General features: G+C 48.6%; 1 protein-coding gene across 1 annotated transcript in view; it reads right to left on the bottom strand.

Moving 5' to 3' along the window:
- The window catches only part of RFX2 (regulatory factor X2), a 582894-nt gene that overhangs the window by 447495 nt on the left and 122053 nt on the right, over positions 1-13346 (bottom strand). The window contains 1 exon segment of the mRNA XM_030218518.1: positions 8737-8816. Coding sequence (XP_030074378.1) covers positions 8737-8816 — 80 coding nt within the window.

Here is a 13346-nt window from a genome sequence, read left to right as displayed (position 1 = left end):
GGCAGAGGGAGCTGGGCATGGAGTTGGAGGAGGCAGGGTGGGAAAAATTGGAGCGGGCTGTGATGAGGGTGTCGTCTCATGTGCCCTTTAAGGAGAATGCAGTAAAGGTATTGTACCGTTGGTACCTGACGCCCGAACGTCTTCAGCGTATTTATTCCGCATTGACGGGGCTGTGCTGGAGGGGATGTGGGGTGCGGGGCACAGCGGGACACATTTGGTGGACATGCAGGAAGGTTAAGGCTTACTGGAGAGCGGTTCGTAGCAGGTTGCAGAGGTGGACGGGGAGCCTAATACCTTGGAGCTCGACTCTTTTCCTATTTTCTGCTTTAGCTGCAGGTCTCTCCCACACCCAGCAAACTTTCTTGAGACAGGCCATAAGTGCAGCGAGAGTTATAATTGCTGCTCATTGGAAGCAGCCCATAGCTCCACCGATTACTAGGTGGATTCAAAAATTGAGGCACATCTGCGAGATGGAGAGACTCCTAGCGGAACGGCACAATCAAATGGGTAGATGGCACTTGACCTGGGATTCCTTTCTCCTTCATATGTAATTTGTCTGAGGACCTATGTTATGGTGGTGCCCGAAGGGTGGGAGGGGGGAGGGAGGGGTGGGGTGGGTTGGGATTCCGAGTGACAAGAGTGATATGGAAGTGGGATTTCATATACAAAAAATTTGTTAAAAAAGTTGAAGTTCTGAACTGGTTATTCTGAATAATTCTCTAGGTATTTTACCACAGTAAGAAGTTTTCTTTTGGTATAGCATGAGACTCTAACTAATCTTTGTATTATTTACGTGCTATGCTTCTGGAGACTTATGTTCTGCACCATTGACATGTAATATTATACTTATGCTGTAATATGTTTCAGATTCTATGTACTAACAATCAATAAAGACTTCATGGAAATTAAAAAAAGATTCGCTCTCTGGGCTTCACGATCAAGTTGTGTCCTCTTCTTCATACGAAGACAAAGAGAACGAGTCGGGCTATGGTCGGGCCCAAGGCACTAGATACACCGACGAAATCAAACGGCTCAACTGTGCCAAGAAAAAAGGGTACAAAAAGGGCCTCTGTGAAAAAGTAAGGAAACTTCAAACTGGGGAAAAAAATAAACTAAAAATTTTAAATGAATGATTTTTTTTTTAAACAAATGAAAACAAAATGAAATGAGAAAACTGAAGTAGAAACAAAACACTTCAGTGAAGGCTCTTTCCCGGGCACTAAAAGGGGCCACAGAAAAACGCCATCGCTGACGTTCAAATATTTGAAAGGTATTAATCCGCAAACGAACCTTTTCAGGAGACGGGAAGGCGGTAGAACTAGAGGAAATTAATTGAGGTTGAAGGGGGGGCAGACTCGGGACTCATGTCAGGAAGTATTTTTTCATGGACTGGGTGGTGGATATGTGGAATGCCCTCCCGCGGGAGGTGGTGGAAATGAAAACGGTAATGGAATTCAAACATGCATGGGATAAACAAAAAGGAATCCTGTTTAGAACTGTTCCGTGGAATCTTAGAGGAGATTGGGTGGCGACGCCGGTAATTGGAAACAAAACGGGAGCTGGGCAGACTTCTACGGCCTACGCCCTGATCGTGACTGGATAAGAATGGGCTGGAGTGTAAATTTTAAGGGGCTTCGATGTTAGCATCAGAACTTAGTACAGACTTCTACGGTCTGTGCCCAGATAAAGGCAAGGACAAATCGGGTATACATATAAAGTATCACATACCATGTAAAATGAGTTTATCTTGTTGGGCAGACTGGATGGACCGTACAGGTCTTTATCTGCCGTCATTTACTGTGTTACTATGTTCTCATACGGAAAAAAGAAAACTGAGGAGCCCGGTCGCGCGACGGGTGGGAAGTCAGTGCGCGCACACGCACCACAAGGTTCTGGGAAAATGTTTTCTTTTTCCTATTGCAAATGCCGATTCCCGGCAGACGCGGACATCGACCCCAGTTGTGAGAACTCAGCCTGCTTGCCCTCGGAGAATGATGGATTCACATTCCACGCCACTCAAGATTTTATAGACCTCTTTTCTTCAAGCTGAAGAGCCCTAACCTCTTTAGCCTTTTCACATAGGGGAGTGTTTCTATCCTCTACCATTTTGGTCACTTTTCTATGTACCTTTTCTAATTTTGCTGTACTACAGTGTCCAAGTTTCTTGAAAGTGGGCTGCATGGTCCATTTGTGCACATGAATATTTTAGCCTGATACACGTATTTTGATTATTAATCATGGTATATCTTCTGAAATTGTGACTTCATATCCACCAAATAGTAAAGCAAAAGCTACATACCTGTAGAAGGTATTCTCCGAGGACAGCAGCCTGATTGTTCTCACGAATGGGTGATGTCCACGGCAGCCCCTCCGATCGGAGATCTTCACTAGCAACAGCGTTTGCTAGCCCTTGCGTGCGCATGCGCGACAGTCATCCCACCCGAACGCGCTCGTGTTCGTCAGTCCAGTAAATAGCAAAGACATAGACAAGGGAAGACAACTCCAAAGGGGAGGCGGGCGGGTTGGTGAGAACAATCAGCCTGCTGTCCTCGGAGAATACCTTCTACAGGTATGTAGCTTTCGCTTTCTCCGAGGACAAGCAGGCTGCTTGTTCTAACGAATGGGGTATCCCTAGCCGCCAGGCTCACTCAAAACAACAAACATTGGTCAATTGGGCCTCGCAACGGCGAGGACATAACTGAGATTGACCTAAACTTATTCAACTAACTGAGAGTGCAGCCTGGAACAGAATAAAAATGGGCCTAGGGGGCTAGAGTTGGATTCTAAACCCCAAACAGATTCTGCAGCACCAACTGCCCAAACCGACTGTCGCGTCGGGTATCCTGCTGTAGGCAGTAGTGCGATGTGAATGTGTGGACAGAGGACCATGTCGCAGCCTTGCAAATCTCTTTGATAGTGGCTGATTTCAAGTGGGCCACTGACGCTGTCATGGCTCTAACACTATGAGCCGTGACATGACCCTCAATAGTCAGCCCAGACTGGGCGTAAGCGAAGGAGATGCAATCTACTAGCCAATTAGAGATGATGCGCTTCCCGACAGCCACTCCCCTTCTGTTGGGATCAAAAGAAAACATTTGGGCGGACTGTCTGTGGGGCTGCGTCCGCTCCAGATAGAAGACCAATGCTCGTTTGCAGTCCAATGTGTGCAGCTGGGTTCAGCAAGGCGGGTATGAGGACGGGGAAAGAACGTTGGCAAGACAATTGACTGGTTCAGATGGAACACCGACACCACCTTCGGCAAGAACCTAGGGTAAGTACGGAGGACTACTCTGTTATGATAAAATTTGGTATAAGGAGCATGAGCTACCAAGGCTTGAAGCTCACTGACTCTGCGAGCTGAAGTAACTGCCACCAAGAAAATGACCTTCCAGGTCAAGTACTTCAGATGGCATGAATTCAGTGGCTCGAAAGGAGGTTTCATCAGCTGGGTGAAAACGACATTGAGATCCCATGACACTGTAGGAGGTTTGATGGGGGGCTTTGTCAAAAGCAGACAGCTCATGAAAAGAAGAACTAAAGGTTGTCCCGAGATCGGCTTACCTTCCACACGGTAATGGTATGCACTAATAGCACTAAGATGAACTCTTACAGAGTTGGTCTTAAGACCAGACTCGGACAAGTGCAGAAGGTATTCAAGCAGGGTCTGTGTAGGACAAGAGCGAGGATCTAGGGCCTTGCTGTCACACCAGACGGCAAACCTCCGCCATAGAAAGAAGCAACTCTTTTCAGTGGAATCTTTTCTGGAAGCAAGACCCGGGAGATACCCTCGGAGAGACCCAAGGAGGCAAAATCTATGCTCTCAACATCCAGGCCATGAGAGCCAGAGACTGGAGGTTGGGATGCAGAAGCGCCCCCTTGTTCTGAGGGTCAGAAAACACTCCAATCTCCACGGATCTTCAGAGGGCAACTCCAGAAGAAGAGGGAACCAGATCTGATGCGGCCAGAAAGGAGCGATCAGAATCATCGTGCCTCAGTCTTGCCTGAGTTTCAACAAAGTCTTCCCCACCAAAGGTATGGGAGGATAAGCATACAGGAGGCCTTCCCCCCAATCCAGGAGAAAGGCATCCGACGCTAGTCTGCCGTGAGCCTGAAGTCTGGAACGGAACTGAGGAACTTTGTGGTTGGCTCGGGTAGCAAAGAGATCCACCAAGAGGGAGTGGAGGAGTGGCCTAGTGGTTAGGGTAGTGGACTTTGGTCCTGGGGAACTGAGGAACTGAGTTTGATTCCCACTTCAGGCACAGGCAGCTCCTTGTGACTCTGGGCAAGTCACTTAACCCTCCATTGCCCCATGTAAGGCGCATTGAGCCTGCCATGAGTGGGAAAGTGCGGGGTACAAATGTAACAAAAAAAAAAAAAAAAAAAGATCTCGTGGACCACTTTGGAATTGAGCGACCACTCGTGAGGTTGCATGATCCTGCTCAACCTGTCGGCCAGACTGTTTACGCCTGAAGACACATGCCGTATCGGCGAGCCCAAAGCCACATTCTGACGGCCTCCTGACACAGAGGGTGAGATCTGGTGCCCCCCTGCTTGTTGATGTAATACATGGCAACCTGGTTGTCTGTCTGAATTTGAATAATTTGGTGCGACAGCCGATACCTGAAAGCCCTTAGAGCGTTCCAGACCGCTCGTAACTCCAGGAGATTGATCTGTAGACCTTGTTCCTGGAGGGACCAACTTCCTTGGGTGTGAAGTCCATCGACATGAGCTCCCCATCCCATGAGGGACGCATCCCTTGTCAGCACTTTTTGCGGCTGAGGAATTTGGAAGTGACGTCCCAGAGTCAAATTGGATCGAATTTTCCACCACTGCAGGGATTGAAGAAAACTGGTGGGCAGCTGGACTACATCCTCTAGATCCCCAGCAGCTTGGTACCACTGGGAAGCTAGGGTCCATTGAGCTGATGAATTTTGCATGTGAAGATGGGCCATGGGAGTCACATGAATTGTGGAGGCCATGTGGCCGAGCAATCTCAACATCTGCCGAGCTGTGATCTGCTGAGATGCCCGCACCCAGGAAACGAGGGACGGAAGGTAGGCACGAGCTGTCTGAGAATCCAGCAGAGTTCCTATGAATTCAAGTTTTTGAACTGGAAGAAGGTGGGACTTTGGATAATTTATCACAAACCCTAGTAGCTCCAGGAGTCGAATAGTCATCTGCATGGACTGTAGAGCTCCTGCCTCGGAGGCGTTCTTCACCAGCCACTCGTTGAGGTAAGGGAACACGTGCACTCCTAGTCTGCGTACAGACGCCGCCACTACCGCCAGGCATTTTGTGAACACCCTGGGAGCGGAGGCGAGACCAAAGGGTAGTACACAATACTGAAAGTGCTGTGTTCCCAGAAGGAATCGAAGATGCTGTCTGTGAGCTGGCAGTATCGGGATATGAGTGTAAGCATCCTTTAAGTCCAGAGAGCATAGCCAATCGTTTTCCTGAATCATGGGAAGAAGGGTGCCTAGGGAAAGCATCCTGAACTTTTCTCGGATCAGATATTTGTTCAGGTCTAGAATGGGACGCATCCCCCCTGTTTTCTTTTCCACAAGGAAGTACCTGGAATAGAATCCCAGCCCTTCTTGCCCCAGTGGCACGGGCTGGACTGCATTGGCGCTGAGAAGGGCGGAGAGTTCCTCTGCAAGTACCTGCTTGTGCTGGAAGCTGAAGGACTGAGCTCCCGGTGGGCAATTTGGAGGCTTTTTTGAACAAATTGAGGGAGTATCCTAGCCGGACTATTGGAAGAACCCACTGGTTGGAGGTTATGAGAGGCCACCTTTGGTGAAAAAATTTTAAACCTCCCCCCCCCCCTCCGACCAGTAGATCGTCCAGCACGGACACTTTGATTGCGGCTATACTCTGTTGGAGCCAGTCAAAAGCCCGTCCCTTGCTTTTGCTGAGGAGCTGCAGGGGCCTGTGGAGGCGCACGCTGTTGACGAGAACGAGTGCTGGGGTTTGGCCTGGGCAGCAGGATGGCGAGAATGAGGATTGTACCTACGCTTATTAGAAGAATAGGTAACAGTCTGCCTTCCCCCATAAAAACGTCTACCAGTTGAGGTAGATGCTGAAGGCGTCCGGCGGGAGAATTTGTCGAAAGCGGTGTCCCGCTGGTGGAGCTGTTCTACCACCTGTTCAACCTTTTCTCCAAAAATATTATCCCCCCGGCAAGGAGAGTCCGCTATCCGCTGCTGGAGCCTATTCTACAGGTCTGAGGCGCGCAGCCATGAGAGTCTGCGCATCACCACACCTTGAGCAGCGGCCCTGGACGCAACATCAAAAGTATCGTAAACACCCCTGACCAGGAATTTACGACACGCCTTCAGCTGCCTGACCACCTGCTGAAAAGGCTTGGCTTGCTCAGAGGGGAGCTTGTCCACCAAGTCCGCCAACTGCCGCACATTATTCCGCATATGAATGCTCGTGTAGAACTAGTAGGACTGAATTTTGGAAATGAGCATAGCAGAATGGTAAGCCTTCCTCCCAAAAAAATCCAAGGTTCTAGAGTCTTTGCCCGGGGGGCGCCGAAGCATACTTTCTAGAACTCTTGACCTTCTTAAGGGTCAGATCCACCACACCAGAGTCGTGAGGCAACTGAGTCCGCATCAACTCCAGGTCCCCATAGATCTAATACTGGGATTCGATCTTCTTGGGAATGTGAGGATTAGTTAGCGGCTTCGCCCAGTTTGCCAGCAATGTCTTCTTGAGGACATGATGCATGGGTACTGTGGACGATTCCTTAGGTGGCGAAGGATAGTTCAAAAGCTCAAACATTTAAGCCCTTGGCTCATCCTCCGTAACCACAGGGAAGGGAATGGCCGTAGACATTTCCCGGACAAAGGCCGCGAAAGATAGACTCTCGGGAGGAGAAAGCTGTCTTTCAGGAGAGGGAGTGGGATCAGAAGGAAGACCGTCAGACTCCTCATCTGAGAAATATCTGATGTCTTCCTCTGCTTCCCACGAAGCCTCACCATCGGTGTCGGACACCAGTTCATGAACTTCTGTCCGAAGCCGTGCCTGCCTCGACTCCGTAGGAACATGGCCACGGTGGGAGCGTCAAGAGGAAGACTCCCGCACCGGCAGCGATGGAGCTCCCTCCATCGATGTCGTCGGGGAGTCCGCCTGGGAGGCAGCCGATGCTGGTACCGTACAGGAGACCTCACCACGGACGAGGGCCCAGCCGTCGCCTCAGTCGTCGGTACCGGCGCAAGCACCCCCGGTACCGGAGAAGGGTGCAACAGCTCTTCCAGGATCCCTGGAAGGATGGCCCTGAGGCTCTCGTTCAAAGCGGCTGTCGAGAGAGGCAAGAAGTCCGGTACCGGCGACGAGCTGCGAATCTGTCCAGGACGCGGAGGCGGTACCGGGCTGTCCACAGGGGAATGCATCGACACCTCCTGAATGGAGGGTGAGCGGTCCTCCCAATGTCAACACTTGGGTGCCGGTGGCACCGGCGACCCAGAGCTCTCGGTACCACGTCTGGAAGGCGACCGATGAAGATGCTTCTTTGCCTTTGCACGAAGCACATCACCGGTACCTCTCGGTACCGAAGAGGAGGACGTCGAATCCAAACGTCTCCTGTGGGCCGGGTCCGAAAGAGGTCGATCCCGGGAGGGGGGGGGGGGGGTCTGTACCGCAGGAGCCCTCAAGGCAGGCGGAGACCTACTCGAGGGCTCACCGCCACTAGCAGGGGAATGGACAGCCCTCACCTGTGCTCCGGAAGTCGAAGCACCCTCCAACGACATCGATACCACCGCTAACCTCGGTATCGAAGACGCTGGATCACTGGCAGAAGAGCTGGGTACCGCAGACGTCGACGCACCAGACGATGACCTCGGTACCGAAGACGTCGAAGCACCGGACGAGGCCCTGAACAACAGATTTCGCTGGCCCAATCTCGCCGCCTGAGTCCGCTTCTTCAAGAGAAGGCAGAGAGTACAGGCCCGGGGGCGATGCCCGGCCCCCATACACTAAAGGCAAGAAACGTGCCTGTCAGTGAGGGAGATAGTCCGGCTGCACTGAGTGCACTTTTTGAAGCCGCTGGCAGGCTTCGAGGACATGGGCGGAAAAATCACGCCGGCGAAGTCAAAATTCGTGATGATGGCTAATGGCACCAAAAAATTTAGAAAAAACCAGTACGGGCAGCGAAAAAGGCCGTGCCCGACAACGAAAGGAAACTTACGGGAAAAAACGATGTAAGGGAAGTTTTTTTTTTTTTTTTTTAAACTAAGAGACACGACGGAAAAAGAGAAAATCGGACACTTCCGAACGGAAGTACGCGGCGAAAAGACGCGAGGGGTCTCCTTGGGGCACAGACCGACCGAAAAACAGCCGTCCTGAGCCGCGGAAAAAAGAACTCTGATGAACACGAGCGCGTTCGGGTGGGAAGACGGTTGCGCATGCGCACGCGAGGGCTAGCAAACGCTGTTGCTAGTGAAGATCTCCGATCGGAGGGGCTGCCGTGGACGTCACCCATTCGTGATAACAAGCAGCCTGCTTGTCCTCGGAGAATGTAATACTACAAAATCATGTGTACTAGCTTTTAGGAGAAAATGTATTTTGCTGAAAATCTTGGATGGGCCACATCCTAAGGTAATGCAGTTTGCATTTGACCTACGGGCTATATGTTTCCTGTCCCTGTGCTATATCAGTTCTGATTGTGCCAATAACCTAAAAATGAAGCAAGAGAAAACGCTCAGGCCCAGCAAAAAGAAAATAATACAGACTTACATGGCTCCATTCGTGTAGACCGTATCATCTCCATCCACATATTGTACCTGGGATGGGTACACATGCTGAACTGTTTGCACCTGAAATATGAAGTTTACAGTCTTATTAGACTTTTTAGTAATCCTTTGGTACTAAGTTTCCCACAGGATACTTAAAGGCATCATCATTTATCAGATATTAGGCTTTAACAAAAGAAAAGGTGGCAAAAGCATGCAGCACAGGGCTCACTGAATTCTTTCCAACCCCTCTGTGCACATGTTTATCTTTATGATTCTCTGTATTTAACGTCTCTATGTTGCAGAAGCTGGAACTGCTTTTCCCATAGAAATAAATTGGCAAATGGGGGAGGTGGCTTAGTCCCTAGAACCCCCAACTCCAATCTGTCTAATTATGTACTCTAATTTGTTTTAAATTTACTACAGTAGCTTCATTGAGCACCCCCTAGTCCCAATATTTTTGGACAGAGTAAACAAGCGATTCATGTCTACCCGTTCCATTTCACTCAGTATTTTATTGAGCAGTGATGATGGCGAACCTATGGCACGCAGAGCCCTCTCTGCTGGCACGTGCGCCGTCTCCTTAGCCAGTTGCCCCTCCCTTCCGAAATTTAAAACTCATACCTGCTGAGGGTTAAGGCGGCATCAGCAGCGACAGCAGCAGTGAAAAGCGTGCTGGGCTAGCTCGGTGCGCCTTCAGCCTTCCCTTCTGTCTCTCAAGCTCTGGTCCCGCCCTCATTTCCTGTTTCCGCAAGGGCGGGACCAGAGCTTGAGAGACAGAAGGGAAGGCTGAAGGCGCGCCGAGCCAGCCCAGCATGCTTTTCACTGCTGCTGTCGCTGCCGACGCTGTCTTAACCCCGCTCAGGTATGAGTTTTACATTTTGGAGGGGGGGCGGGCGGGAGGGAGGGAAGAAACCCTGATGCTGGGTGGGAGGGATGCCTGGTGCTTGATGCTGGGTGGGAGGGAGGGAGGGGTGCTTGGTGCTGGGTGGGAGTGAGGGGTGCCTGGTGCTTGATGCTGGGTGGGTGGGAGGGAGGGATGCTTGGTGCCTGGTGCTAGATGGAATGCCTGATGCTGGGTGGAAGGGGTGCCTGGTGCTGGGTGGGAGGGAGGAAGGGGTGCCTGGTGCTTGATGCTGGGTGGGTGGGAGGGATGCCTGCCTGCCTGGTGCTTGATGCTGGGTGGGAGGGAGGGATGCTTGGTGCCTGGTGCTGGGTGGGAGGGAGGTGTGTCTGGTGCTTGATGCTGGATGGGAGGGAGGGGTGCCTGGTGCTGGGAGGGAGGGGGAGAGGAGGGTGGCTGGACATGGGTGGGTGGATGGAGGGGAGGGCAGGGAGGAGAAAAACTGCACATGGATGGAGAAAATAGGCAAAAGCTGGATCCACATTATACCTCCTCCAAGTCAAGTCCACAGAGGAGGGACCCAGCTTTTACTTATGGATGGAGGGCAAGAAATGAAGAAGAAAGGAGGAAAGTAAAGAAATAAATGAAAAGGAAGCCCTGGAAACGGAGTTAAGAGAACAGATAGAGAGCAGCAGAATCAGAGACTCGGACCAATATGGATAGAAAAACAAAATCACCAGACAACAAAGGTAGAAAAAATCATTTTATTTTCATTTTAGTGTTTGGAATATGTCCAATTTGAGAATTTACATCTGCTGTCTTATTTTGCACTGGGTATACTGGAGCTGTAACAGCTTACAGAAATGATTTATAATGAAAAAAAATCATGTTATTTTTTTCTCCTGTACTAGTATAATATTTTCAATGATGTCTGTTTATATGCGCCATGGCTGGTGTAAGGGGTGTGGCTATCATAGGGGTGGAGTCAAATGTGACCCCGCCCATAATGAGTACTGACACCTGTTATTCAGGTTAAATTGCCCTGTTGGCACTTTGCAATAAATAATTAGATTTTGGGTTGCTGTTTGGGCACTCGGTCTCTGAAAGGTTCGCCACAATCAATCAGCTGGCTTAGGTTAGCATGGGTTAGAAATACAGGGATTTATGAAATGTTAAGTCATAACTAGAATCATTTAATCCTCTCAATTCCCCCCCCCCCCCCCCCAAAAAAAAAAAAAAAAAAAAAAAAGAACTACAGGTCACCAATACATGGTTAAAAAAAAAAAAAAAAAAAAAAAAAGATAAGTATAGCAATAAAATCTCAACTAAACCTTCCAAAGTATGAAACCACAAAATGAACAGAATATAAAATAATACAGTATTAAAAATAAAATCAGTCCTAGGGGGACGTATGGGAGGGGGCGGGTAAGGGGGTAATGGGGAGGGAAAGGTGGGGAGGATAAGGGGCTAAGGGTTGGTGGAGCTACTGTTGGGGTTAGGTTTTTCTTCTATTATAAATATCAAAGTTCTTTTATCGAACTGTTTATATTGTTGGCTAAGTTGTACCGAGGCTAAAGATTTTGTCTGTTATTTGTGATACACAACTATTCATCAATAAAAAAAACTGTTTAAAACTAAAAATAAAATCAATCAAGAAAGCAGGAAGTGTTTCCGGTGACACCATGCAGGTGAGCCGACACTGACAGTATCTACTCCTCTCCGTTCTGTTCATGCCCCAATTCTGTGAATTATCGGCTAAAAATCCTGCCTCGTGCGTTTCCTTAGTGCACCTTAGTCAGAAGTGTCTGCTGTTAGAATTGCGGACAATGCTTATGGCCACGAGACCGGTGAGAAAAGACAGAGCACACCAAACAGGGAGAGACCAAGAGGGTGGTGGCCCCAATGCCCTCCCAGCCCGTTGTTCGGCTCTGAATGGACAGCAGAGATCATTGCTGAGGTCTCAGTGGCTGTGGAAGCTGCAAATTGATTGCAAGCTGCAACATTTCTTTGATAAAATAAGCTCAGCCCATGAGAAGCTTGATAGCATAGGGCTGAAACACGATGCTAAAGTGGGTTAGTACTGTGGAGGGCAAGCTGGCAAGTCTCAGACCAAAGAAAGATATTGAGATGTTTGTTGGCACGTGTGAAAACCTCCGGATGAAGTTCAACGAGATATTGCCCTATTGGAGGACTTTGTTTCAGCTGCTTGAATACAGTATCAGATAATTTGGACACATCAAGTGGATCCGATTTATAAGACAATCAGCTCTTGTATACGTACAATGCATTATTGCTGCTTGGACATATGAGAGGGCAGCATAAACTGGACATGCCAGTTGCGCCAAGATTATAAGATCATTTCTTAGTAGATATACAACGTTGGATTATACAATTATTGCAGCTGCTCATAGGAGTTTATATATGGAAAAGATATATGTTGAACTTTATCAGTTGTGTATGAAAGAAATGTCTTAGTGATAATGTTATAAGTATTATAGTTATAATATTGACTACAAATATTATTCAATTAATATGAATAATGTGTTCAATATGGCATTTTTCCAACAGTTAATTAAAATCTGTGCACCCTATCGTCATTTGCCATTAAGGGTAGTTGGAGATTTTAACTCCTTTGGATCTGCAGATTGACCGAATGGGTGGGGATAATCCTGGTGATCATAGGTCGATTTGTGGATTGAGTCATTTTTGTAAAGTTTTAAACCTAGTAGATTCATGGAGAATACTATATCCATTAAATAAGGATTACACCAATGTGGCTCATGAACATCCCTCTACATAGTAACACAGTAACATAGTAGATGACGGCAGAAAAAGACCTGCATGGTCCATCCAGTCTGCCCAACAAGATAAAGATTTGTACCTGTCTTTTTCAGGGCACAGACCGAATAAGTCTGCCCAGCACTATTCCCTGCCTCCCAACCACCAGTCCTGCCTCCCATCACCGGCTCTGGCACCCAATTTCGGCTAAGCTACTGAGGATCCATTCCTTCTGCACAGGATTCCTTTATGTATATCCAAAGCATGTTTGAATTCTGTTACCGTTTTCATCTCCACCACCTCCCGCGGGAGGGCATTCCAAGCATCCACCACTCTCTCTGTTAAAAAATATTTCTGACATCTTTTTTGAGTCTGCCCCCCTTCAATCTCATTTCATGTCCTCTTGTTCTACCACCTTCCCATCTCCGGAAAAGATTTGTTTGCGGATTACCTTTCAAATATTTGAACGTCTGCATCATATCACCCCTGTTCCTCCTTTCCTCCAGGGTATACATGTTCAGGATAGCAAGTCTCTCCTCATACTTCTTGGAACGCAAATCCCATACCATTCTCGTAGCTTTTCTTTGCACTGCTTCAATTTTTTTTACATCCTTAGCAAGGTACGGCCTCCAAAACTGAACACAATACTCCAGGTGGGGCCTCACCAACGACTTGTATAGGGGCATCAACACTTCCTTTCTTCTGCTGGTCACACCTCTCTCTATACAGCCTAGCAACTTTCTCACTACGGCCACCGCCTTGTCACACTGTTTCGTCGCCTTCAGATCCTCGGATACTATCACACCAAGATCCCTCTCCCCCTCAGTACATATCAGACTCTCACCGCCTAACACATAAGTCTCTCGTGGGTTTCTACTCCCTAAGTGCATCACTTTGCATTTCTTCGCATTGAATTTTAATTGCCAAACCTTAGACCATTCTTCTAGCTTCCGCAGATCCTTTTTCATGTTTTCCACTCCCTCCCGGGTGTC

This window comes from Microcaecilia unicolor, chromosome 11 (genome assembly GCF_901765095.1).
Source record: "Microcaecilia unicolor chromosome 11, aMicUni1.1, whole genome shotgun sequence".
NCBI classification, from domain to species: Eukaryota; Metazoa; Chordata; class Amphibia; order Gymnophiona; family Siphonopidae; genus Microcaecilia; species Microcaecilia unicolor.
The sequence above is the reverse complement of the archived record's forward strand: the minus strand, read 5'-3'. Positions and strand labels throughout refer to the sequence as shown.